The sequence below is a fragment of the Haplochromis burtoni genome, unplaced genomic scaffold (assembly GCF_018398535.1).
Source record: "Haplochromis burtoni strain Fernald_Lab_line unplaced genomic scaffold, NCSU_Asbu1 Contig_425, whole genome shotgun sequence".
Lineage (NCBI taxonomy): Eukaryota > Metazoa > Chordata > Actinopteri > Cichliformes > Cichlidae > Haplochromis > Haplochromis burtoni.
The window spans coordinates 134,187-160,787 of record NW_024582786.1 but is presented as its reverse complement, the minus strand read 5'-3'; the positions used below and the strand labels follow the sequence as shown (position 1 = coordinate 160,787).

Below are 26,601 nucleotides of genomic sequence, written 5' to 3'. Positions count from 1 at the left end.
GAAGTAGGGAGTGTTGATGGGGGCTTGATGAACCAAACATTGTTCTCTCACATTAATCAAGCTTTTATAGTCATTATTTAGGTGAAAATGAATTGAGAAGAGACTGCTTTTATCTTTGTGTTACTGACTTACTCAAAAGCCTTTAACACACAACCAGCATGCATCTTCCTCCTGTATATGAAGCCAAGACCTGCAGCCAGTCTTATACAGTACAAAAGACAGACATAGCCTCCAATCGTGAAAGGTGAATATTAATAAAAGATCTACTAGCATCCCTGCAGTGCTGGGAAAACAAGTAGTGCTTCTTTGGCATTTCACCTTTCACTTCTCTTCCAAAAACACACTTCTCTCCCTCAATATTCTCTTTATCTCCCTCCATCCATCTCCTCCCACTGCTCCTCCTCTCCCTTTTTACCGCCTTGTTGCCTCGCCCACACAGACAGTGTCAGCCAGCACACATCACCTCTCACACACACAGTAATTACATGAACTAACTGTGTGTTATCCTATGTGATTACAGCCCTGTCAGAGCAGGCAGAGGGCTGCGGTTAGAAAGTCGAGGCTGCAAAAGGACGGCGCAGAGAGAGGTGGTGATAAAGTGTTAACAAAATGGTCAACGGCCACGTGTGGATGCATTAAAACGATTCCAACGTCTCTCAAAGCAAATTTTAAAGAAGCTAATTGTCTGATTAACAAGTGACTGGAGGTTTTGTTTCCCCTGACCCCAAAAAACTCGACGACTGGTCAAAAAATCCATCCAATGGAGGGCGCTACAGCCTCACCGGCCACAGTCAGGGGCTTGGAAGGCTGGTTAGGAGCTGGTGTTACACTAACGGACCAGTTCACATGCCTGGAAGCAAACACCGAAGCTCCGAGAGGCAACAGTGGAGCCGCACCCATCTCGGTTGATGCTGATAAATGCTAAGAGCGCTTATCACACTGAGTACATCTGGGTGGCTGCTACTGGAGACATGTATGTGTGTCAATGTGACACCGGGCAGCAGGGTGACGATCAAACACTAAAGAAAAAAATAAATGAATAAAAATAGGAGACGCAGATAAGGATTCACCCTGCTGAAGCCTCTGCACCAGCTCCTGGGATGATTCTGGGAGCTGTCACTATCCACCCAAAAACTACAGTACATTCATGCTCTGTCATACGCCAGCAGAGACACGTCAGCTGACTGTGACATTTTAAAGACGTCTCATGGACTGCAAAAAGTGCCGTTATTTATAACAAACATTTTTTTTTTAAAAAAAGGAACTGATCGAGCACATTTAGGTGAATAAGAGTTTTTGTTACATCTTTGCTTTCATAGTGTCCATTTAATTGTGCTTTAACTCAAAGCACCTTCACATATAGCACTCTGAAATTGTGTTGTACAGACAATACATTTTTATTTTCAATTTAACCTTGATTTTTGGCACAAAACTACATAATCGGGATCTGAAAGCATCCAGAGTTGTGATGACTGGGGTCAAAAACCTTTTATTAGGGTCCAATTTAAACATTTGGCTGGAGCTGAGAGGATTTGAGTAATCTCATCTCTTTGGCGTATCCGTCTCTGCTTCACACACAGGCAGATAAACCACACATCGTTGTTTCTCTCTTTCCTCATTCTGCCGCCATAAAAAAGGAAAAGGAAAAACTCAATAAAAAGCTATTATTAGCACCAGTGGCTACAGGCAGATTCATTTAGATATTTTATGGTCCGGTCTTCGTTTGACAAGACAACACATCAAGGACACAATATGCTGCTGTTAAATGGATATTCCTGGATGATTAAATACATATTTATACATCAACTGCTTCTTGTACAACACTGATTTATAATCGTTCAATCTGTCACAATGCTTTAATGCCAAAATAAAATCCTAAATAACGATCAGGTAAGTCCGACACCACTTTAATGGCAGCTCTGGCCATTTTTACTGAAATCTGCTTAACATGACTCCATCATGCAAGTTTTTTCTAACAATTCCACCTTTATTTATCTGGGTTGGTCCCACTGACATCAGCGCCATGCTGAAAGTGTAGTAATACGCCTGCTACCTGCAAAAATGCTTTACTGACATGTCTTGAAATGACTTTACTGCCACGTTTGAACGTTTCACACAAGCCCGTGCGTTCTGTGTTTAAAGCCCGGCTGCTACAGTAAGTCTTCCTGTGCTAATTCTGGCAGTCTAGCCGGTCTCGTATTAACATGGAAACAGCCCCCAGACGTTTATGTAACCCGATCAACAGGCTTTTAAGTTCAGTCGGGCGACTTTGTCTGCTCGTGACACAAAACAATGCTAAGCTATTGACTCGCTCAGTAACAGTTTGTTCTTTCAACGCTGATCTGAAGCATTTGCTCAAAACAGGTATAAATTAATCATTAATTGTCATATGATTTGATTTCTTTAGCTTCCATGTGTGAGCACTGTGACATTTGAATTCAGGGAAAAAACAAAAACAGCTTCAGGCAACAATGTTTTCAGCTTTTCTTCACTGTAATAAAATCTGTGGTTTTGTGGTTGAGATCTCTTAAAGAGAAGGTCAGTGAATTCAATTATCTTTTAGACTGAGCTGAGCATGTGCCAAATGTGGGACCTAATTATTTATCTACTAAATTATATAAATGGCAAGATTAAAGACACTTAGTCTTGGCAAGGGCTCCACTAATTATAACCAAACACTTCCCAGAAAGGCAGTCGTTTCTCACCGAATGATTTTAGCGTTGACTCACTGATATTTTTATCATTTTAGTTATATTAGGGTATTTTTGAAGCTTTACTCGCACAGCAATTTCCTTCACAGACTTGGGTAAAAACAATAAATAATAATATTAAGTTCAGCATTAAAGTCAACCTCATGTTTTTCCTGCATAAATTCCTCCAGATGAAAGACAGGCCACGCAGCCAGCTGAATATCCACACAGACCACAGAGCTGCTGGAGCAGAGTTTGTTTTGTCTGTCTTTATTTGGGGCGTTTGGGACTTTACAAATACAAATGCTGTAATGGAGATGGAACTTGAAAACTCCAAGCCAAACTAACCAGCGGTTTGGAGGAGGATGCTGAAACGGGCCCGTTCCCGTCTCCATTCAAACATCCAGCTGATCTGAGATCGACAGCAGCGGCCTCGCAGGAAATGCAGCTTACACGCACACGTACACACAGGGGAGGTGGAGAGGGAGGTGTGTCCGTGTGTGTGTAGGAGCGCATCCAACTAGAGCTCACAAAGCTGATTAAAGGCCTGACAGTAAATTGTGTAACTTATTTACTAAACAAAAACATTTCTTTGGTTCAGTTTCTCGCATTGTAAGATTTGTGTGATTGTACAGCTTTTTGTGAGGATTAATCATAATCAACAGGCAGGTTTGGGCTACTTTTATGGATGTTGTGAACAAGAGGTTTAAGCTAAATGGGCTGTTCAGACACACAAACACTTGAGAGGGTTGTATATTAGCTTCATCTACTCCCTGTACTTTTCTTGAGGCCACCAAACACAGATCCAAACACCCAACACTTTACACTCTTCAACCTCATGTCTGAACAGCCCTGACCTTTGTCTCCACCTTTGAAAAACACACATGCCCCAGCATCTCCCTCCCATTAAGGTAATTTTCACAGCATGGCACCGCTCCACCGGCATCTGATGTCATTCACGTAATCACATCAGACGATTCCCTTTGGGGAAAAAACAGGTTTTCAAACATCAACTTGTTTTTTCATCAAGTCAAAGAAAAAAGCAAATAAGGTATTTATAATCCACAAATGTATTCCTTTAATCCAAATTAATCTACTTTGGAGGGGGGGGAAAATTAAGTTTCCACACATGACTGAGGGCGAAAGATAAAAACTCATGACAGCAGAGACAACAATGGAGCTAATGTTGAGTTTAAAACAGAGTTAAAAACCACTCATATGACTGGATTATTATAAACTGAGCCACACAGGCCAGCATGCTGCTTTTTAACAGGGTGTGAGCTGCTGAAACAAAGACAACCTGTATGTGAACGTGATGTTGGCCGAGGGTTTGGTCCACTGTAATCTCGATAAACACGTATCTGCATATAGATATGTGCACAAGCAGCAAAACTGTTGGTGCTGTTTCACTATCTGATTGTTACTGACCAGTTACAATAGTAAACACTTTGAGACATGCTTTGCTGTAGTTACATTCCCCCAGTGACTTTCCAAAGTCCAGGCTTCCCGTCCATCGTTCCGCATCTCTGATGGTGATTCAGAATGATGATGATGCACAGAAAGATAAATCATCTGATGCCCAGTTCTGCAATCTGTTCCTGAGATTCGGTAAGGTTACCTCATTCCTCTTAAACCTGTCAGCCTTTAGCATCAAATGTACCCGCGTCTGTTTGTTGGCGTGTTAGCTTAAAGGTGGCGTAGAGGTGTCGTCTAATACAGCGGTCCCCAACCTTTTTTGCACCAGCGACCGGTTTAATGTCAGATAATATTTTCATGGACCGGCCTTTTGTTTTTTTTGTCTACATCCCCTAAAATAAAATGTTACGACCAAGACAAAAACTGTGGTGTTTTGTAAATATAATAATAAACGCGAATTCACTCTGTAATTGTGTAACTTTATTAGCAGCGTCCTCCTGAAATGGGCCGTCAACATTCAGAGCAACATCTTCCTTTCTTCCCCTTAATGCTGTCTGGTCGCTATGGTAACACCTAAATATTTCTTTCAAAATAAGACACAACTACTAAACAAATATAAAGTACATGAAATATATAGAAAATTTATTCATAACACACGGGTAAAGACCCAGAGAAACAGAGTTAACGATTAAAACTCTCGTGCCTGAGTACCAAACGACTCACGGACTGGTACCGGTCTGTGGCCCAGGGATTGGGGACCTCTGGTCTAATATACAATGCATTGACCATTATGCAAACTGTAGCTACAACTAAGCAGGTTAAAACCTATTGAGATATCTAAGTGATATGGAGGACATTTGACCTCTGACCCTGGAACATGGACTGGCAGTTAAAGAGTGCATGTACCTACTATATAGTTACTTTATTTGACACACTTTAAGTATTTAGAAATTCAAAACAGAACCTTGTGAGTCAAAAGTGTTAAAAAGTGCATTACTGCGCTACCCCTCCTGTGGTTAAACTGCCCTCTAACCTTCTCAGCAGCACTTCAGCCACGTGAACCACATGCCTGAACAAAATTATCTGACTAACAGGAAACACTGCATAAGCATTTCTATTTATCTCGAATCAGACCATGTTTTTGTTTCCAAATAGCAACAAAGGGGAAAGGTGAGGAATACAGAAAAGGGGAAGGGTGAAAAGGACGTTTAGTGTTTTTTCTTTGATAAGACACAATTAAACTAAAGTGTATTTCAATTTTTTTTTTAAAATTACATAATAACTGAAAGAGTTTGTGTTTTAACGGATGAATGAAGAGGAACAGTGACTCAGATATAGCAGCTAAAAGCAGCAAGGGGAGAACAAGAGTCGCATAGGAAACACAGATAATGGGTAAATATGCACTAAAATAATGGGTGACTCAGTGTCACACACATGCACACACACACGCACGCACACACACACACACACACGCTCGCGTTACTTTTCCATTCATAAAGTCAAAGAATCAATAAAGAAGTTACACAATGACAAGGAAGCCTGAAATTATTAAACTTAATTATTTAAGTGACTTCTAAGTTAACTTGATGTACTGTTTAGTAAATGTAATATCCTCTTTCTACCATTTCCTTATGTTTTATAGTCCAAGCTACTCCTAAGTTTAAATGATGCAGAAAAAAATAGACTGAGCTTTTCTGGTGATTTAGCAACAAATTTACAAAATAATTATAAAATCAACAGATTTGTGAATGTGAGGAGCTTCAGTCTGGCATTAGTCAAAAAGCTTTTTGACAATTTGATCAAATGTTGCAGGCTGCAAATGTTCCAAAGTAACTGATTTTTATTAGCGTTTTAAAAGCTAAAAGACAATCAGGAATATTAGAGACCTTTGGACCTTTGTGCATAAACTTGAAAACATAACCTTGCTGTCAGCACTGGGGACATTGACACAAATTTGGTCTGACACAGAAACAAAGGTAAACAGAAAAAAAAGTGAAGCTCATGCAGATAAACATGGCCAACATGAGGCTGGAGCACATGTCACATAACCTCAGTGAGCAGACAGAAGGAGCGAGAGCAGAAAGTGACAGCTACTCCTTCCTAAACAAATGGTGAGCAGACTCTCAGACAGCTCAAACGTCCCTGCCACAGAGATGTTTGTACCAGCGCTCTCCTGTGACAGGTGACGGGCAGATAATCATGGTCTGAAACAAAGAACTACTACTAGAGAAAACACTGTCCCGGGCCCCGTCATTGAGGTTAAAGGGGAAAAGAAAGAGGCTGCAGCTCCACGATGAGTGGTCACACAAAGAAAAGTCTAAAAAAAAAAAAAAACGAAAAAAAACCAACCTTTATTCTCGAGAGTAACACCAACTTTCAGACAGATTTATGTTTATCCTTGTGACAACTATGAGTCACTAAAATCTCAAATATCTTTGTATTCATTCAAAATTTAGTGGCGAGATAGATTAACTTGGTTTTTGGCTTCCACGACATCCTTGTGACGTAATGTGTTTGCACATGATTATGTGTTTGTTCTCATGCCTGTCAGTGTTTGATGCATTAATTACATTCCTGATGGTTACATTTCCCCACTGGCTTTAAAAGTGGTTAAGGAGTTTAACCTCAACTATAATTTAGGGGGTTAAAGGAGATTGTAAATGATTGTAAGCCAGTCTGACATGCAGCGCTGTAAGACCTCAGACGGAGCAGCTGTTTTCGTTGGGGAGGGGCTGCCTACTGTGCCGCCTAATATCACCGAACCACAAGGAGCAGCAGGTGTGGCCATGGCTGCCGTAATGCTATCGGGGAAAAGCCAAAAAGACAAAGCTGTGGGGTCAGACTTAGAAAAGGTTTCAGTCGAGGAGGTGAGCAGTCCATGGTTCCCACTACAGGATTGGTTTAATTAGTTCTGCAAAAACTGCACCACAATTCATCGCAGACCAACGAGCGAGTGCCCGCTTTCCTCTTTAAACAAAGCACATTTGCATGCCAAAAGAAGGTGGGCAAAGAGTAGATAGGGATGAAGAGGTTGTTGGAAAACAGGTGTTGTGAAACTATTCAGACATTGTTTGGATTTGAAAAGCTGACGTCTGTATTTGGTCGAGTGGAGACAAAGTCTGAAAAGGTTTAAGCTCCAGAGTCTCTGACGCGAGTATCTCCACCAGTGTAGTAAAAGAAAATCTAACTATGATGAAAAAGCCAAATGCAAAGTATAAAGAAAATAAATATTTCAAGAGGAACTTGACTCAGGTCAGAAACTCGAGGCTTGCTTTGTGCTATGTGTGATAACAGCTGCTGGAGCGAAGCATCCCTGCCTGCTCCCACACGTCACCTGACACTTCCAACCATCCCACGGTCGGCTTTTCCGTTCGGCGTCTGACTTTTGCTCCCACCGAGCTCGAGTGTCAGCGAAAGACAAAAAGCAGAGACGTCCTGACGCAACAACGAAATAATAACAAACAATTGGCAACAACAGAAAATTAGCCACAGAAGCTAATTAAGAGCTTAGAGACCCCCAGGGTGCTGTTAATGCATTCAGGGTGATAGCAGACACCTGCGCTGTTAGCCAATATGAAAGCAAGCAGCCATTTGTCCTTCACTGACCCACGGCTTATCTGGACACCACGCAGTAACTAAACACGCACAGATAAATGCATGAAAGCAAAAAGACCCAAGAAAATAAACCAGCAGATGGTTGTGCTGCACGGTTTAAATGAATGTAAATAAAGACCAATGGCTTATTTTTTTTCCATCTCTGCTCCTCTGAAGCAAACTGAAGGATTTAAACCCAGCACGATCTGGGCGACCACTGATTTGTTTCCCCCCTGTAATACCTTAAAGCAAATGGGTGTTCAGTCAGCATGAAGTCTCCGAACAAAAGTAAAATCTCAACATTACTGTGAGGCCGAAGGTTGAAAAAACACAGTGCAGTTTCTGATTGCATAAGGATCCCTGAGGAGCAGGTATTACACCTGCAGCCCAACCCACAGTTTTGGTTTATGCTGATTCAAAGCCCTGTTGAGCGACCCACACGTGCAACATGTCACTCTGTTGATATGTGCCAATCCCACAAAAAGATAAGAGATAGGAAACTGCTCTCATTAAAACATTATAACACTAAGACAGCCCCCGTAAAGTATAATCATTCTCTTTTTTTAAATCATTATCACATGCTTTAAAAGGACAGGTGACAAGGAAGAAGGTGAGGGTGGGGTGGGGTACCAACCTCTTTTCTCCTCTAAATCCTGGAGGAACTGCCTGTAAGCAGCCGTGGCGCTCATCCCTCCCTCCCAGAAAAGCGGTGAAAAGAGAGGGAGGTAAAGAAGTGATAAAAGCGAGAAATGATTAGAAGAAGTGAAAAGGAAGTGAAGGAAACTGGTGACAAGCAGCAAAAAGGGAGGGAAAGGGTTCGAGAAACCTCAAGGAAATTAACAGAAGTCAGTTTGTGAGAAAAGGTGAATGAAAAGGCGACAGTAAATGAGTAAAAGAGGAGGAGGAGGAGGAGGAAGAGGAAGGGGGAGAGTTTAGCTGAGCTGTTCGCCACGCAGGATCCAGTTTGTCAAAGGAGAGGCATCCTTAATCACGTAGATAATCCCTCATCTCCCACTCGCTTCTTTTCTTCTTCTTCTACACGTCTTCTGTCTGGCGTGTGTGCGTCCGTGGTTAGGGTAGCTGCGAGTGTGGCTGTGTGTTAACAGCTCTAAGCCGGATAGAGGAACTGGACTTTGACCACAAGGCGGGTGATGTCACTGCCAGCGCTAGAGACATGTGCGTCTGTAGTGAGTGCATACGAGTGTGTCACAGAAGGAAATAAAAAAAATTTTAAAAAAAGGAGGCGTGGTTTTATTAGTCACTGCTCAGCTGTGCTCTTTTTTTCCTACTCAGCAGTATGGTATGTTGGCCGTGAGGTTTATTCAAGAAATACCACATGTGTCATTCATTCTGCTTCACAATGTGTGTGTACAGTAACTGCCGTGCCGGGTGAACCAACTGGAGCCGATAACAGAGCAGCAGACATGAAAAAGCCTCTCACACGCCCACTTTTCACCCTATGTCTAATTTCACCGCTCAGTCACTTTCTCTGTTCTCAGGCGTGTGTTCCTGCGCTGATATTTTAGCTGACATTTAGCCTCTCATATTATCTGTCACAAAGCCCAACTGTCACTGTTCAGTGATGCAAGGCTGGAGAATTAAGTCATCGCAAGTCTAAAGCGGTTTCAGGTGAAAACTTATTAGTATATTGGATGTAGTTATATACACTACTATAGTATAGTAATAACCTCTGTCTCTCTTCCACAGCATGTCTTTTATCCCGTCTTCCTTCTCTCACCCCAACCAGTGGCGGCAGATGGCCCCGCCCCTCCCTGAGCCTGGCTCTGCCGGATGTTTCTTCCTGTTGAAAGGGAGTTTTTCCTTCCCACTGTTGCCAAAGTGATTGCTCATAGGGGGTCATATGTTGGTTGTGTTTTTCTCTGTATGTATTATTGTAGGGTCTACCTTGAAATACAAAGCAACTTGAGGCGACTGTTGTTGTGATTTGGCACTGTATAAATAAAATGGTATTGAATTGAATAGCACAAAAAAAAAAAAAAAAAAAGCTTAAAGACCTGTCCATGACCTCCTCCACCCGTCACCCAATGACAGCTGTGAGATGGTCTAGCTCACCTGCGACCCTAAACTGGATAAGTAGAAGAAAATGACTGGATAGATGGATGGATGCTGTGGTTGACAAAGTTCCTTCCACCTGAAAAATCACTTCCTGTGTGTCAAAGTCAGACCACCTCTGTGGCGTAGGCCCAGGTTTAGTTTTTACCCTCGGTTTATGCTCACAGTTGTTGATCGTGTGGACTGTTTTTTAACCTCTTTAACCTTTTAAACCCACTCGACTGGAGGCATGAGTGTACGAGCGGAGATTAGAGGGTTCAGACAGACATGCTGCAAACGTTCTGTAGAAAACTGAAAAACCCACAATCACTTTGCTCCTATCTCACATTTTGCTGTGTGACCATATACATATCTTTCTCCTGACTTCAGACACACCTCTGTTGGTGCAAGTGAGAGTTAGAGGTAAATGATTTAGCCTGACGTCATTTTTTCTAACTTGAGTGGATGGATAACAGCCAAACAAATGAAGGTAAATATTTTCTGGTCCTTTTTTTCCTACTTCTTTTAGTTTAGTTGCACCAAGTCTTTGAGGCTTTGTGTAAAACATAATAAAACACCTCAAAAAACACCCTAAAACTGTCAGTTTAGCTCCAACAGGAGGGAGCTGCGGCCCATTAAGTATAATCAAAGCACACAATTCTGTATTTAATTTATATTTTGGCCTATCGTCACAGTTTCATGAGATACAACCAGTCTTCTAAGTCTTTGGAGAAACTAACTAACAACTAACTAATGACTAATGGTAATTAACAACGAAAATCAGGCCAAAGCTGAAGCCACAAATACGTGGGATTAAGTAGGAATGATTGTAACTTTCATGATAATCAAAAGCTCCATTAATCCTTTCAGCACCAGTTTGAGAAGCCAAAGGACGGCTCATTAAAAACAATTATCATAAGCCCCAAAAACCCCGCCGCATGTGATTAATTGAACTTTGTTTACAACTATATTTTAATGGCCCAGGACTGACTGATCAAATATTATATTTCTATGTGAATAATCTTTATCCCTCAGTGCTCCCCCGTCGTTTTTATTCCACCTCATGAAATGCTAAACACCACATGGTAAATACTTACCTGGTTTATAACATGTACATGCACTAAAACTCAGGCAGGGCGGAGTGGGCACGATGAGGTCTACTGTCATGACAACTAGCAGCCGGCCTTCAAACACCTCTCAATGGTTTCCTTCACGTCAGAACTTATAAACACCAGAAGTGCAAACAGAGCAACAAAGGCAGTGCCATTAAACACCTCGCTTCACATTAGTGTATTTAAACAAGCGCTCTAATAACTGCAGGAAGCCCTGGATAAGGAAATCGACAACTGCTCAAATTCACAAGCTCAAAGCTGCAGAGGCCTTAACATTCAATATCTAATCCATGATGTTCAACCAGTAGGAACTGTTGAACCACAAAGTCCGCTAACGCTACGCAGAAGCAGTCTGCTATGAAAAAATGACTCAATGAACCACTGATTAACATAATGTCATTTTACTATGATGTAACACAAGCTACTTATAACATCAGAAATGCTACTGGTGGACATATCTACATGTAAAAAGAAGTAAATGTGCTTAGTGTTTCTCTTGGCTTACCATCTTTAGTGAATTAAAGGTGGGAGAAGCCAGAAATGCCAATTCTGTCTGTCTGAGCTGGACGTGGACGTGTAACTCTATAAAAAGTCTGCTGTGCATCTATGAAGTCGCCAAACTTTTCAGCACTTTTACAGATCTGACTGGTGATTCCTTACACTTTATGACCTGGTAGGTGTTAATAAAGACAGGGATCTTGTTGATCAACTGTTAACCAGTTCTCTATTTTTTATGCACATCCCACTTCTAAAAGGCGTGTCTCTCCAAAGTTTAGCTAAAAATTGATTAAACGATTTATATTTATTGTTTCTTTTCTCTTGTTTACATTTTCTAGAGCATAAACAAAGTGAAGTTTGCATTGGGTGAGGCTGTTAAGTTGTTTAGTCTTACCTTACATCAGCAATGGAAGCAGGTTTCATGTTTTCTATTGTCTATAAATTCTATTGTTGTTACATCGAAGTGTGAGCTCACTGCTTTGGGGTCATGTACAAAATAAAGACATTAGAATAGATCTGAAATGCTCTATAAAAGTCAAGCCTGACAGGAATCTGAGCGTTCTTTCTCATAAGTCAGATTACTAGAAATGATCTTGTCACGTTTTAAATTCACCTTCCTCCTTCTCTCTCCAGCTCCGTTAGAGTCACAACAAACACTGTACCATCAAACGTAACCTTTCACACACTAAGAAGTTCAAGTAAACACACAAACGCACACACACAAAGAAAAAGAGCTCACTGGCTTCTAATAGCTGAGGTCAGGACGGCCAATAGCATTTCTGTTTTGCATTTACAGATCAATATCAGAACAGATAAATGGAGGGTGTGTTTCAGCGGGATTTGAGATGGCCTCAGATACAAAGCAGCAAGAAGCACAGAGGTGACAGCTGAAGATTTCTCTCCATGAATGAATTTCTCCACGCACTAGTGAAACTAGAGGTCATACGCATTTCTGGGTGTATTTAAACTCACATGGTATTGTTTGTTTTCCCACTGCTGCTCTTTCTTGAACAGATATGAAAACTATTTCTATAAACACTTCATGTATGCAAAAGCTGGAGGCCATATGAAAACATCATCCACAACACACACGCACATGCAGCTCAAAACCACGCATGGACCACGAGGCGGTGCGGTTCAAAGCCAACATGCTCTATTCAACAACTCTTTTAAGTTTAGAAATCCTGACACAGAAATGCTGAAAACTGCTCAGCGATCCTGAACGCTCGCCTGGGAGTCTCCTCTTTCACATGACCCCGTCAACAGCAGCCAGCATCATCAAAGGCCGGCCTGGACACGCACACAAACACCGACTCACACACACTCCTCCTTAGACCGTCACACACCGGGACAGGCGAGGAGGTGGTGTGACTGGGAACCATGGCAACAGGACAAGGGGCTAGCTGCTGCTGTCTTTTTTTCCCACCTTCTCCACCAGTTCCTTTGGATTAAAGGGCCCGGGGCTGCATAGCACACTACAACCCTGTTGAGAGGTGTTAACAACTCAACCAAAACAAGGTGGAAGTATACTGGGAAACATCTGACTGAATCAAGTGCACACAAACAGCACACGTTAAATCATCAAATTCAGCCCATCAAATGTGTCCTCTCCAAGACTCAAGAGGACAGAAATGTACTTAAAACCTCAAGCCAGCACATAAAAAGATGAACCTCTGGGAAGAGAACAAAAGCAGCTGAGGAGCTTTTGTTCCAAAAGAAAAAAAAAGAAACAGGTTTTATCACCATTTGGCCACAGAGCCAGTGGTCTCAGCCAAAAAACAAAGCAAAAAATTAAAAACGAGAATCTGATGTATTTACCTTTGTTGGAGAAAGTCAGCAGGAAGAACAGCAGCGACATGGAAGAGAAAACAGGACAAGAACAGATTGGTTAGTCTCGAGATTGTACAATATATAAAACACGAGTCAGGATCAAAACAAATGCAGAGCAAGTATTAAGTTACCGTCAACACCTCAGTGATTTAGGACTCGGCTGCTATTACGAGTTCAAATTCAGGTCTGCTTAACCAACTTTCTGGAGCTCTCAGCGTCATCGCAGAAACTTCAATTTCATCATGTGAGCAGAAACTCAAATGTTTGGCCATGTGATGACATGTTAAGCTAATTCCACACATTGTGAGATCAGATGTGGTCGACGGCTCTAGAAAAGAGCAACACTTGAGCTGATAGAGTATTCTGTGACAGTTACAGCAGTAACGTTTACATAAATTTCAATACAGGCAAAGTGAAGGACTAATATCCAGATTAGTGGGAAAACAGTGATTAATATCCTGCTTGAGTTCATATTTATATTTCATATAAATATGAACTCAAGCATCTTCATATTACTTGTTGCCCCATCTAAACCACTCCATGCATGAGTGAAGTGGGTTCAGAGTTAAAATGTTTTTATTTACCACTGCATTGCTTGCAGCAACACTGAGGAAGAAATAAACATTTTAGTTGTACTCTAAACACAAAATGGGTCCATGCTGTTTAGTATTCACCCTCTTTGTGCTTTAGACTTCCACTCTAAGGCCGCCTAAGAGCCGAGACACAAAAGAAATCACGGCATCTAAACACAAATTGATTGTTTTTTGCGAGTTTGTGTTATCTTGTATCGCTTTCTTCGATATTGAGCGCGTGTGCGTGTGATACAGATTCTCTAAAATGCCAAGCGCTTTCTGGTTGAGCAGCTAAAGTGAAACCACGCGCAGCACTAATCAGAGACTGTGTTCAGCCTCCTCTGTCAGCTGGCTGATGGGGCAGCATCAGCATGCAGGCGCATGCACGCGCAATCTAAATGCTAATACAGAAAAAAAATATGCCACAGCCAGCACGGAGACAGCGGTGCAGGAGGTAAAAGAGCACCACAACAATGCAACAATATTAACGGTGCTAGCTGATTCTGTGATAGAATCGCTGGCACTGTGGTAGTTTGTAGACTAAAATTCAGGAATTTTAGAATTTTACTAATATTATTAATAAATACTGCTTCTCAAACCGTTTTCATGCAAGACAATGTAATTCAAATTCATAACAAGACCACAGTCTTCTTGCTTCTGTACTTCAGCACACTGAAGAAAAGCCTAAACCCCTTGAAGTCAGGTTGTTATTAGTTTAATCGTGCTGACATTGCTGGATTCCATCAGATCCTCTGGCTCTTTCCTTTTCTGTCATATTTCTACACTCTCCACATTTCTGCACTCTCTTTTTGTCCAAAACAGGAGAAAATGCAAGAGGAAGACAGACATCAGTATTTCACATCTTTTGATGTGCCTCGCATCAACACAAATTGCCTCTCCGGGGGAAGTGGAGTCTAAATCCAAGCACGGCCTCATTAAACACAAAGGACCACAAGTCATTAAGCAGAAGGAAAGGCGAAAATAAGAGAAGGTGGCACGTTGAGTGGATGGATGTGGACAGAGTGATGTGTCAGAGGGTGAGGAGGTGAAACAACTGCAGCCTCTGATAGCTGAGAGTGTACAGAGATGCAGTTATGAAACAAAGAGGCATTCATCGGAAGCCGCAGAGCAGAGAGAGCTGGTTAGCTCTGTCACCAGAGAGAAAAGGACAAACTCAACTTCACTGAGGGAGAAATGCGAGAGTGAGTAAGAGAATAGACTAGGCAGAAGCTAAGGATGTATAATTTTCTATAGAGTTGGCCAAGCTTTTAGTTTCTACATATCTCATCTTCTCAACCAAATGGGGAGGGGGGGGGGCTTTCTGCAGATACATGTAGGTCAGCTTGAACGGAGATAGTCCAGTGAACTGCAGGAAGAACAATAATGAGCACTGACAGGAAACAGAAAACAGCTACAAAACAACATGTATCTGCTGTACGTCTACACAGGAAAAAAATAGCCCAGACCATATATTTCATGTATAATCTCATAAATTAATGAATGACTGCAGGATTAATCAAAGTAAGGTTCAAAGTAAAGTTAAAGGTTACATGAAACAATAACATGGTGTTCAGTGAGGCAGAACTCCTCTGCTGGGCTACTTGAGCATGTAGGTGGGTACTGAGACCAAGATTATTTAAGATAGTCACACAAGCCTAGAGACCAGTTGGCAACCACCAGTTTCTGTGAATAAAAAAAGGTCATCAGAAATCTCCTTGCAATTGCTTTGGTTGCTACAGCTGCACATATTTTGTGTGAAAGGCACCAACTTGTCTGGAAACACTCGCAAACTACTCGCTAAGCAGCTGTGAAACTATGCAAAGTGTGACAAATTGGAAACGCAGACCAGTTAACCTCTGGAAAAAGTAAAAGATCCCGGCAACCTACCACTGACTAAAAAAAATTAAATTATAAGACCTGCTGAGGAATACACATTTTCCCTTAGCAACCAGAAGCTGCCAGAGGATTGGCTACCGGTATCCACCGGTACCGGAACTTGAAAATCATTAAGTTGTTGAACCTTTAAGTAAAATATTCATCAAATTATAGCCAGTGTTTCCAAATGGCTGAATCGGTTTTGGGTAATAACAGTCACTGATCCTGTCATCATGGCTTGAGTTGACCTAAAGTTACCACAGCCCACACAGGAGTGAGACTGGGGTTTTAGAGAAGGGTGAAAATACATAGTTGTAAAGGACAGGCAAAGGGAGCTCCTTTGCAAAAAGACTGCAGAAAGACTCATGAGAAGACGGTTATTCAATGTCGAAATATTTGCTGGTTAAGTACTCTTTTCATGCCGTATTAAATAAACATCATTACACACAGCGCGGTTCCCATGCTACTCTCTTAATCTCCTCTAATCATTTGGGGGCAATTTAGAAAGCAACCTTTTGTCCATTCATGTCTAAACCGACTCTCTCACTGACACTGAGTGTGTGTGTCTGTGTGTATGTGTTGTTCATTTGATCCACTTCCAAGTCATATCACCCGATTTGTCATCTCACGCCAGATGAAAGTGATTCCCAGCCTTTGTTTTACCATGTGTAACCTCTCTGTCCAAAGAAAAGCACAGTCACCTGTGATTAAGTCACCTTTTCTTTTCACTTTCATGACGGACACTTCATCTAATAATTCAGGATTATTATGTGCCTGTAGCTGGAAATCCTGCCTGTGTTAATGTGCTCCGAGTCCTGTTAGAAAGCTGTTACGAAACTCTGCTAAAAGAGGAGCCGGGATGTCAGCAATATTCATGATCTCATGGTCCGCTACACAAAAATCACCACTATTCCACTGCAGTGCAACACATGTTATGTCAGACTTGTGCTCCCTATTTGGTGGTCTGAGAGAGAAAAAAAGGGCAAAAAATTAAGAGAAACAGATGACAAACAAAGGAATAAAAGGCTTGGAGGCAGAAATGAAAAACAATGCAGAAAAAAGAAAAAAAATATAAAAAATAAAGTGGACGAGGTCCCAAACAGAGTGCAGACACACATACAGTCACGAGGGAGGTAAACACAGAGATAAGCTGACACAATAGAAAGGAGAGGTCACACAGGAAGAAAGCAGGGCTGTGATTATGGCTCCAACATAAAATCCCCTCACGTCTCTGTGAATGTCCATAAAAAGCTCAGAGCCTTTGTTTCTATAAGTAGGTAAAACGCTCTGGCCTCCACAGGCGTAACAAACCTTCTTACTCTCACTGAAAACTGATGTTTTCTAAATTTTTAAGCAGGAATCAACACTCAAAATCTCAAATTTATCCAAGTAGAGCCTGTGAAGTAGATATGTGCATTTTGCACATATGCATATAAACAAATGAACATCCACAGTTCACTTCTTGTTGTACATGTTACCTATGAAACTACACAAAACGCTGCATGTAATTCCTGAGTCACACAAACGCATTTCAGTGTTTGCACATCTACAAATAATTAAGTGTGCATATGTTGACGTGCACACAATGACTGTCAGGGAGGGGCTGGCACTAAAACACATGAGAACCCAAACACACAGGCCTCAACAAGCCCACCGACAAACCATTACATTACAAGTACAGCATGACAGGGGCTGCAGGCTACAGACAGTCTATGTTCATTGTCATTTCTCTTTAACATGGTCTTTAGAGATGAAGATTCAAAGAAAGCATGATACATTAGATGTCTCGTTAAAAGCTACGTCAGTTCAGCTTCCTGCAAAATCATTTAGTGGTTGTTTTTTTAAGCAGACCACGCTTCACGTAGTATATGGGGCAAGCTACAACGGCTGAACAGATAAAATAGAGAGCAGCACACTGACTCACAAACAGGCAGGAACAATCAGTTACACCAAGGTAATCAAGCCGCTGCTGAGCTTTACTTCACAAACTGACAGCTTACTTTAGAATTCTTGTAAATGCAAATAATAATAATAGTGCATCGTTGCAATGAAAGCTCTGAGTGATGCAGCTGTGCAGACAAGCAGATCAGAGGTAGGAATGAAAGAAGAGGTGGTTCTAAAATAAAACAACAGGTCTGAATATCAATGGAGGGCTGGAGAGAGAAGAGAAAGGGGGCGAAAAGTTGAAATGGAGTTAATAATGTGCATGAGAGACAGAGAATGAGTGGGTAGATTGAGTGGCTGGGAAAAGGAATGGCAGGGAGAAAGTAATGATGTTAGAGAGATGAGAGAAAGCAAGACATACTGCTCTGTGACAGAAAGAGACAGATGAGACCAAGGCTCCAGAGGAAACAAAGAAACAGACTTTTACTTTGGAGGGAGACAAATCAGAGCCCCACAATAACATTAAACACACACACACACACACACACACACACACACACACACACACACACACACACACATAAAGCCACCATGACAAATGTCATGTAGTTTTCTGATCATTTTCTTCAGTGTTGGTATCATTATTGAGCTGTGATCTCCTTAAAGCGACAGAAAGAAAATCTCAATTGTAAATAGGGCTGGGCCATATTATACCGTTCACGGTAATACCGGTATAATGTTAGGCAACGATAGGAAAATGAAATATCGCGATAGAATGGGAGTAAAACGCGCATGCGCAGTGCCTTTGTTTTCATACGCACATGGCCGATTGTTGAGTGAAACAGATGAACCAGAATTGGTTTGTAAAAATGGTGCAACTTCTGTGATGTGGAACTGGTTTGGTGTTTGTCCGTCAGATACACAACAAAGCACATTTTTTTGCAGAACATGCAAGCGGCCGTGTTATTGTCGTATTTGTCGGACTAAGATGCTCTTAAATCTGGGAGTAATCTGGGTCCTAAACTCCGTATGCTTCAGGTCAAACAACACTGCAGCATCACTGAGAGTTAAAAACTGTCTAAATTCTTTCATCTTTAATAAAACGATCAGCATTGCTGCTTTACCAGGTGTAACTATAAAGTTTAACTTCCAGGCATCCATGAAAACAAAAGTTATTACATTTAACGGAGTTAGAAGTTAGCAGGAAGCTAGCGGAAGTTAGCTCGCTAGTTTCGCTAGTTACCTAAGCATGATATTGCATGTTCTGACTGAGAGATTTCTGAAAAAAATCAAACGTACAGCTCTGCTATCACTTCCAACATAAATGAAGACAGGAAACTAAACAGCAGTGACGTTTGTAGGGTTACTGAAGTTGGGCTAGCTGGTATATAATGATGTGCTACGTGATCGCTAGCGACACAGCTATGTTAGCATAACATAAACAGTGAAGCTGGAGGACGAACACTAACACTTTTCCACTTATAAAAGTTAACGTGAAGGTTCTTCATGGTTAGAGACAAATGCAATCGCATGGCAGGATGCTGTAAACGGACCAAACTTCAGTCAGGAGAACAACTGAGATAATCCATCCACAATACGAGGTTAGTCATTAATATACTGCAACAACATGGGAATAGAGCAGCTGCCAGAGAATTCAACATTAATGAATCAATGGTACAGAAGTGGAGGAAGCAAGAAGAATGAGTTTAATAAAGTTTGATTTATCTGACTGCTTTGTTTCGCTTAATGTGCCTTATAATCCCGTGCACCTTATGGTCCGAAAAATACGTACTGCACACTGCAGTTTAATGTTGCAAAGCACCTCTTTTTAACTTCAGTGGATATTATACATGGTTATGCTCAGGATATGTCAGCCCATTTCTACTGGAAATGCCTTTTGGTTAAACTTTCAGCAAGGAATTTGCATTTGCACTGTTACATTTTTATAAAGCTTTAATGTACATAAAAACCAGCTTCTTGTTTAAGTGAAAATAAATGGAAGGTTGTCTTTTTGCGCTAGTAATGTTGTGGAGTTGTATTTTGTCTCGCATCAATTATATCGTCGGTTATATCGTTATCGCAAATTTTCAAATATATATCGTGATAAATATTTTTGGCCATATCGCCCTGCTCTAGTCAATAATAATAAATCATATTCACACTGATGTTCAATAGTTCGCATTGTTTGCACGGGTAACTGATACTTGGACATATTAACAGCAGAAAAACTCAATGACTATATGAGGAAAACATGCAGACACACAATCAGAGCTGGAAAACAAACCTGGTGTCAAAAAGGACACAATTTAGATGCTATCATTTGTTTTTAACCAGCCACCCATACCATGTGGAGCTATGACTTTTAAAGGTTTATGCAAAATGCACGCAGGTCTGTAGTGTTATCAAAATATTATCAAACATCCAGGGTATTCTTAACATCACAGGTATTTTATTACTACTGAAGCTACAAAGTAATCCATGATACTGATGCTCAAAGTCGGCCACAGTTAAAAAAAGAGATTTTATCTTTAGATTATGACATATGAAAATTTTCAGCTCTGATAAATAGTCAAACAAATATCTGAGATCCACAGTTTGTCTCCAACTTCACATTAAATTACACGGTTGTTTAAAAAACTCAGAGATAAAGTTGTACCTCATGCACACTCAGGGGCGTAATTTCCAGGGGGGTTAGGGGGGGGTTGTGGCTGCATGGGTTGCATGATTAACCATGCAAATAGTTGCATGGTTAATCATCTGGGAATTTACCCAGATTTATTTATTCAGACAGAGATCTTGGACCCCCCCCCCAAATGTTCAGCACAAAGTTACGTCGATGTGCACACTGGATCACATCTCTATACCGCAGGTCTGTGTGTGTCACATGACTGTAATGCACGATAACCCTACAGTCTCACATTCTCTCACTTATTGACTGGCAGTTAATTTAAAACGCTGAGACATTAGTTTGGTACATTTCTTACTCTGTGCATTCACCTCTATCATATATCAGCTTTTGGCCACACCACAATGAGCAGAGGCTGTAGTTTACAGCCGACTGTGCGTTTGTGTGCGTCTAACAGAGTGATAACAGAAGGCCAGTGTGCGGTGGGCGAGCGGATGACTGTGAGAGTCAGAGAGAGACAGATGCGATTTGAATGGAGTCCACGAGTCCAATAAGCTGAAAGATTAAACTTCAGTGACGCTGCCTCGGTAGACTCCCCTGTCAGCAGGAGTTCCCACACAGAGAGCACATTTTATTAAATATTCATACATTCATGTTTTTAAGTCTTCAAAGAAACACAGTCAGCAAAAAATGAGCATCAGGGGGAATCACTCTGCACTTTTATGTTGTGTTATGAGAGGCCATGCTTTGGGGGAAAACACATTTCAGGCTTTTTTTTAGTGGAAGCTTCATTAGGAGAAAAAGAAGTCTCCTTAAGAAATGCTGTGTTTCAAAGGCTTCTTTCCTTCTAATGAGGGAATCCCCGTCTTAAGTGCTTAATAGTGGGAATCTATACACTTTGGCAATTTCTTCAGGTCTCAGGTCATCTTTTTCCTATTTCACATCGTGTTTTGTAATTCTCATCGTCTGCTCTGTCTTCAGTTTGGCGGCTCTGATTCCTCTTGTCCCCGTGACTCCTCTGTGATATCAGCACCCCAACACCAGTGTTTACAAGTCAAGATCAAGCCACACATACACTCTGACCTGAAACTCCCGATAATTTACATTTTTAATCATTTAAGTTCAGTGTTCATTGAGTCATGCTTTATCCGACAAAACCAGGACGTCCCGTTATCTTGAGGAGGATATCAAGGCTTTAAAGTGATTAATGGTGTTTGATTGGCAGGTGTGTCCAGCCTCTGGGGTAGTGACTCACCCGTGTCCATCCAACACCGGATTATTTTTCCTATCACACCTACAGCTCATGCAAACGTCAAACATAATGGATGTCCTTAGGGTGTACACAGTGTTATTATTAACCATCTTGCTGCTTAGGAGGATCAAATAAATGGACCAAAAGGATTTTTGCAGATAGGGTTTCCTACAGTGTTCCTCTCGTTAAGGAACAAAGTGACACATTTTAGCAACAGACTTATAAAAATGCCAAAAAATTAAAAATTAACAAAAGGGTCAGTGTGAGTCCATCTGGCAAGAAAAACTGTTTCACATCAAAGAACTAAAAGAGACGAGAGAGGAGGAGGAGGAGGGTGACGCAGTCGCTTTTTCCTAAAAATGACTTTGTAAAAAGCGTAAATCCGTGCCCAGAGAAACCATTAACTCTGGTCATGCTTAAAGAGGATTTCTGCAACATGAATACTCGGAGACTGCAGAGTGCCAGCTAGTAGCCAGCTGAAAGCCTCTCATTTCATTACAGTGCAATTAATAACCAGTAGCAAAAAAGCCAGGATGAACAGCTGGAGAGAAAGAAGAGAAGAGAAGCAAAAGGACGCAGAGATCAGATTTAAAAGAGAGGAAAACAAACACGCATGAAGGAGGAGAAGATGACAGCTGACTCACAGTCATCTATTAGGTCATCCACTTGTTGCTTTAACGTTATTCATAGTAAAGAAATGTTGCAACTTCACGACAGTCTGAGTTATTTACTCATTAACAGCAGTTTTCTTTTTGAGCATCTCCATCTGCCTCATTCATTACACCTTCATCTTTGATTCAGATGGAAACTGGATCTGAGAGCTAATATTAGCCTTCATCTGGTCAACATTAACACCGCTAAAGCATAAACGGTTCTCTAAAGATCGCAGCTGCAGGTCAAGTTGATGAAGTTACCAACACTTCAAAAGTATTTGCTCGCGGTAATCTCCTGATCTGACCGGGATAAATCAGTAGAGTACACATTAGGTGAGAGAAGCTGGGATCTCATCACTGCCAACTGCAGGAAAAATAACCTCAAAGTTGCCCTCTCTGCTTTATTAGTCACCTCTGTCTAAACTGACACCCTAAGAGGCAGCTATTTCCAGGCTGTGTGAAAGAGCAAGCACTCTGTCAACTACACAGGCTGAAATCACAAATGCAACTTTTGCCTTTGACATCACGCTCGTCTCAGACCTTCACTTCAGCTACACTTTAAATATCTCAGGCACTGATCTTTAACACTTAATCCCCCGCGGAGTAGTCATTTTGCTTTTCTACTCCCGTGATTACTTTGAACTCCTTGAATATTCTCTTCCAATCTATTCTAGCTACATTGAACTTAAACATACTCCTTTAATAACTAAATAATACCGTAAGCTTAAAGTTATTCTAATTCAGTCTCATATAACCACCTCAAATTGAATTACACATATTTTTATTTAATCTCTAAACCAAAGCTGCATGTAGAAGACAATGAAAATATTTTAACTGTAAAAACATTCGACTGGGCTGATACACAAATCTGATAACATCCTGTAATAACTTCATGATTTTATGCTTTACAAGACAAACAAAAGCAGATAGAGAAAACTAATCTAACAGCACGGTTTCTTCTGTGCTGTCCCTTATGTTATTATCAGTATCAGTAAGCATCCACGCCCTGTAATGTTACAGCAGTCAGTCATAACGCACAACATGCAAATACTGATCTGAATGCAGCCGGCGGACCCCTGACACACCCTGTAACCACAAACAGCTGTGGCGTGAGGGGGGTCTGTGGCTGAGGCCATGTCAGCATAGCACAGGAGGAGTCTGACAGCATCAGAATGTGGGCTAGTAAAAAGAGGAAGAGCTCAGTATGTAAAAAGCCATCTTTGGCTTGGCATCCCTGAGCTATGTGCATTTGGATGAGTTCAACAGCCAGAAAGGGGTGTGTCTCAAACCCTCACCAGCTTTATGTGATAGGAGGCATTTGCGGCTGATCGGGGAACAGTTACGAGGAACATTTCTGAATCATCACTTCCTGTGATAGCGACAGCTTTAGTGGATTTAAAAGGAATCATCTCAGCTAAAACTGGGCTTAAAATTCTCAATTTCATATTTATATCTATATGCAAGTAGCTATGAGTGACTTATATAAAATGTAATTTATTATTCATTCATCTTTATTTATACTGAAGCTTGGTGTTTCAGCTCCTCTCCCTTTAGGACAGGGTGGGGAACTCCAGGCCTCGAGGGCCGGTGTCCTGCAGGTTTTAGATCTCACCCTGGGTCAACACACCTGAATCAAATGATTAGTTCATTACCAGGCCTCTGGAGAACTTCAAGACATGTTGAGGAGGCAATTTAGCCATTTAAATCAGCGGTGTTGGATCAAGGACACATCTAAAACCTGCAGGACACCGGCCCTCGAGGCCTGGAGTTCCCCCACTCCTGCTTTAGGGCAAAAGTTATTGGCTGCCCCTTGCAAAGAAATGTTTTGACACCAGTTGGGTTGGACTGCTGTGTTCACAGCTCAAGCTGTGTGCTGAGATGATCCATTTATTTTAAACTCAGTGAATCACAGTCAGATGAGAGAGTTGGTGTTGTTGGTTGAGAGCAGATCATTATGAGGGGGTATATCAGAAATCAGAAATCAGAAAGGGGTTTATTGCCAAATGTTGAGCAGGTTTACAACATTAGGAAATTGCTGAGGTGCTTCAGTGCAAACATAGTGTCATAAATAGCACTTAAATAGTGTCATAAATAGCACTTAAATAGACATGAAAAAATAAAAGTAGGGATAAGAATTAAAAGGTTTATGTATATGCAGGTTTAGGTATATGCAGGTTTCTTAGATTTATGGGACTCTGGGGAGTGAAACGGTATATAAACGGATGCATTTAACTTCAGATCCAGTTTCTGTGTTTGTGAACCAGCCTCAGTTTTCTGCATTATGTTAAATTTACAGTAAATCTAAGAACTGCCCCTGACTCATACTGACTGTTGTGCCACTCCAGAATTTTCTTTAAAAAATATTTACCCATGTTTAATCTGAAAAAAAAATATCTGAACCTGGGTGATAAGAGCAGTCTCAGAGGTTTAATATGGGCATCTATCACTTTAACAATCTATCTGACAAAAAAGGACAAGGGTAAGAGGTCCCCATGACGTACAAGCTGTTATTTCTCATCAGTGGAAAGATGGTGAAAGACGTGTTTGAGGGGCTCTGACAGTGAGCAGTAGTATATGTTTCATACAGCAGGAGCAGGGAAACTCCCAGCAGCCCGAGGGTGCCAAGAGAGACAGGTGGGCTTCAAGAGACTGTAACAACTGGGGAAAACATATGACACACATATATCACATTCACCCCACACCCTCTTCATCAATCACTCACATCAATCATCGTGCCTTTCGCTCTCTATCGGTCTCCACTCGATGCATCGAAGGACGTTTTGGGGAAGGGCTGGGCATTTGTCAGCTGTTGCCGTGGTTTGTTTCCAGGCGTGAGGAAGAATTTAGGCTGGACACACCTGTTAAGACCTCTCTCTCACTTAAGCTCCTCTGCTTTCTGTCAGAATACAGAAGTGGACTTCTGCTCATCACTCATTTAAGCACAAGGAAGCTTCTCATTCAGACATCAGCTGTTTTTAAAGAAATCCAGTGCAGAGCATTGAATTTGGAAGAGTACTGAACAGGCAGAAAGGAAGAAAACTGAAGGAGTTGCATTAAGTGAGTAAGCACGGTGCGCCAAAGGACGCCAAACATGCCCAGCTGAAAGACCTGTGGCTTAAAATGTGTGGCTCTGTCCACAGCAGTGTGTAACTGAACACCTAACTTAATCTTTAATGAGTGGTTAGGTCTGTTGAAACTATAATGAACCTCTGCTGTTCACATGCAGCAATGAAACAACACGATTGGCTCACAGGTTTCCTGGTTCAGCTGTTGATTGGCTCTTTGGTGACAGGAGCAGGAATACTGCCATCTTTACCTTTACAGAACTATCCTGTACATTTCCCTGCCATGTCACCTCCTTGAAGAAAGAAGAAAGTGTACTTTATTGGTCCCCGTGGGGAAAATCGCTCTCTGCATTTAACCCATTCACTCAGTGAAGCAGTGGGCAGCCATTGGGCGCCCGGGGAGCAGTGTGTAGGGACGGTACCTTGCTCAGGGGTACCTCAGGGTAGCTGTTCAGGGGAATCGAACCCCCGACCTTCCGATCATGGGGCCACCACTCTACCTACTGAGCTATCCCTGCCCTTGTATACTGTCTCTCATACTGCTACTTATTAGAGATAAGCAAAACCTATAAATTAAATGTCAGGGATTCCAACAAAGAAGCAGAAGATTGTCTGAATGAAGTGTCATGTGGTCATGCAAAAAGCCGATACGTAAACCCCAGTACAACATCACATCGCACTGGTTTGCAAGAAGATTGTGCGTCTGTAAAAGCCTTTAAGGAAAGTCTAGCATCCAGCTTGACTCCTGACAGACAAAAATCAGCATTTCCTTCTCTTCTACTGACATTAAACTTTTTTTGGAAACCTAATTTTAAGAAAGTGCATGTCTACATCATTAGAGAGCACCTATAAATGATAGCTTCCTTTTATTTCTTTGCTGTGCAGCACAAAATGTGCACTTTTAGGCATATCCAAGGGCACTATTAATATACTGTATGTGCCATACAGGAAAATCTGCTCATACAGAAAGGGAGCCATGAGAGCAATTCAGTAGCTTTGAGTGCAAACAGGAATTTGAAAGCTGCATGAAAATGAGAAGAAGTCTCCTCTGGAGCCACACCACTACATTCCACCATGTGACTTAACCTCAAACAGTGAATCGACCTCTTATGCAGAGGACAAAGAGCAGCTGAAACATGCGACTGTGAAAACTGCCGTGTTAAAGTAATAATGCAGAACCATTGCGTCAGCGTGGCTGCGAGGCAGCAGAGTCATGGGCGACGCTTTTCAGTCTCAGACAAAAACAAAGACGGCTGCTGGAGCGGAGAGCTACATATGGCTGCAAAACGGATGGTGCAAAAATAGGCCTTTGTTCAACTTCCAGCTCGCTACCTCCCTCTTCTGATCCGTTCAGCCCACAGAGCCACCTCCCTCTCTGTCCTTATCCTCATTTCTCTTCATCCACCACTCCATCCTGCCTTCTTATATCACCTCTCATATCTATCAAGCTCTCTTTAAATTTCCTCTGTGCTATCCTTCAAA

At 41.5% G+C, this 26,601-nt stretch overlaps 1 protein-coding gene across 5 annotated transcripts in view; it reads right to left on the bottom strand.

Annotated features, from left to right (window-relative positions):
* The window catches only part of LOC121812064 (microtubule-actin cross-linking factor 1-like), a 112,210-nt gene that overhangs the window by 33,387 nt on the left and 52,222 nt on the right, over positions 1–26,601 (bottom strand). The window contains exon 1 of one of the 5 annotated variants that reach the window (XM_042213196.1): positions 8,335–9,450. The exons of the other annotated variants lie outside the window; for them this stretch is intronic. Within the exon in view, the coding sequence (XP_042069130.1) occupies positions 8,335–8,389 (55 nt within the window). The 5' untranslated portion in view covers positions 8,390–9,450. Of the gene's footprint in view, positions 1–8,334; positions 9,451–26,601 lie in introns of those variants that run through there. 5 annotated transcript variants of the gene reach the window in all.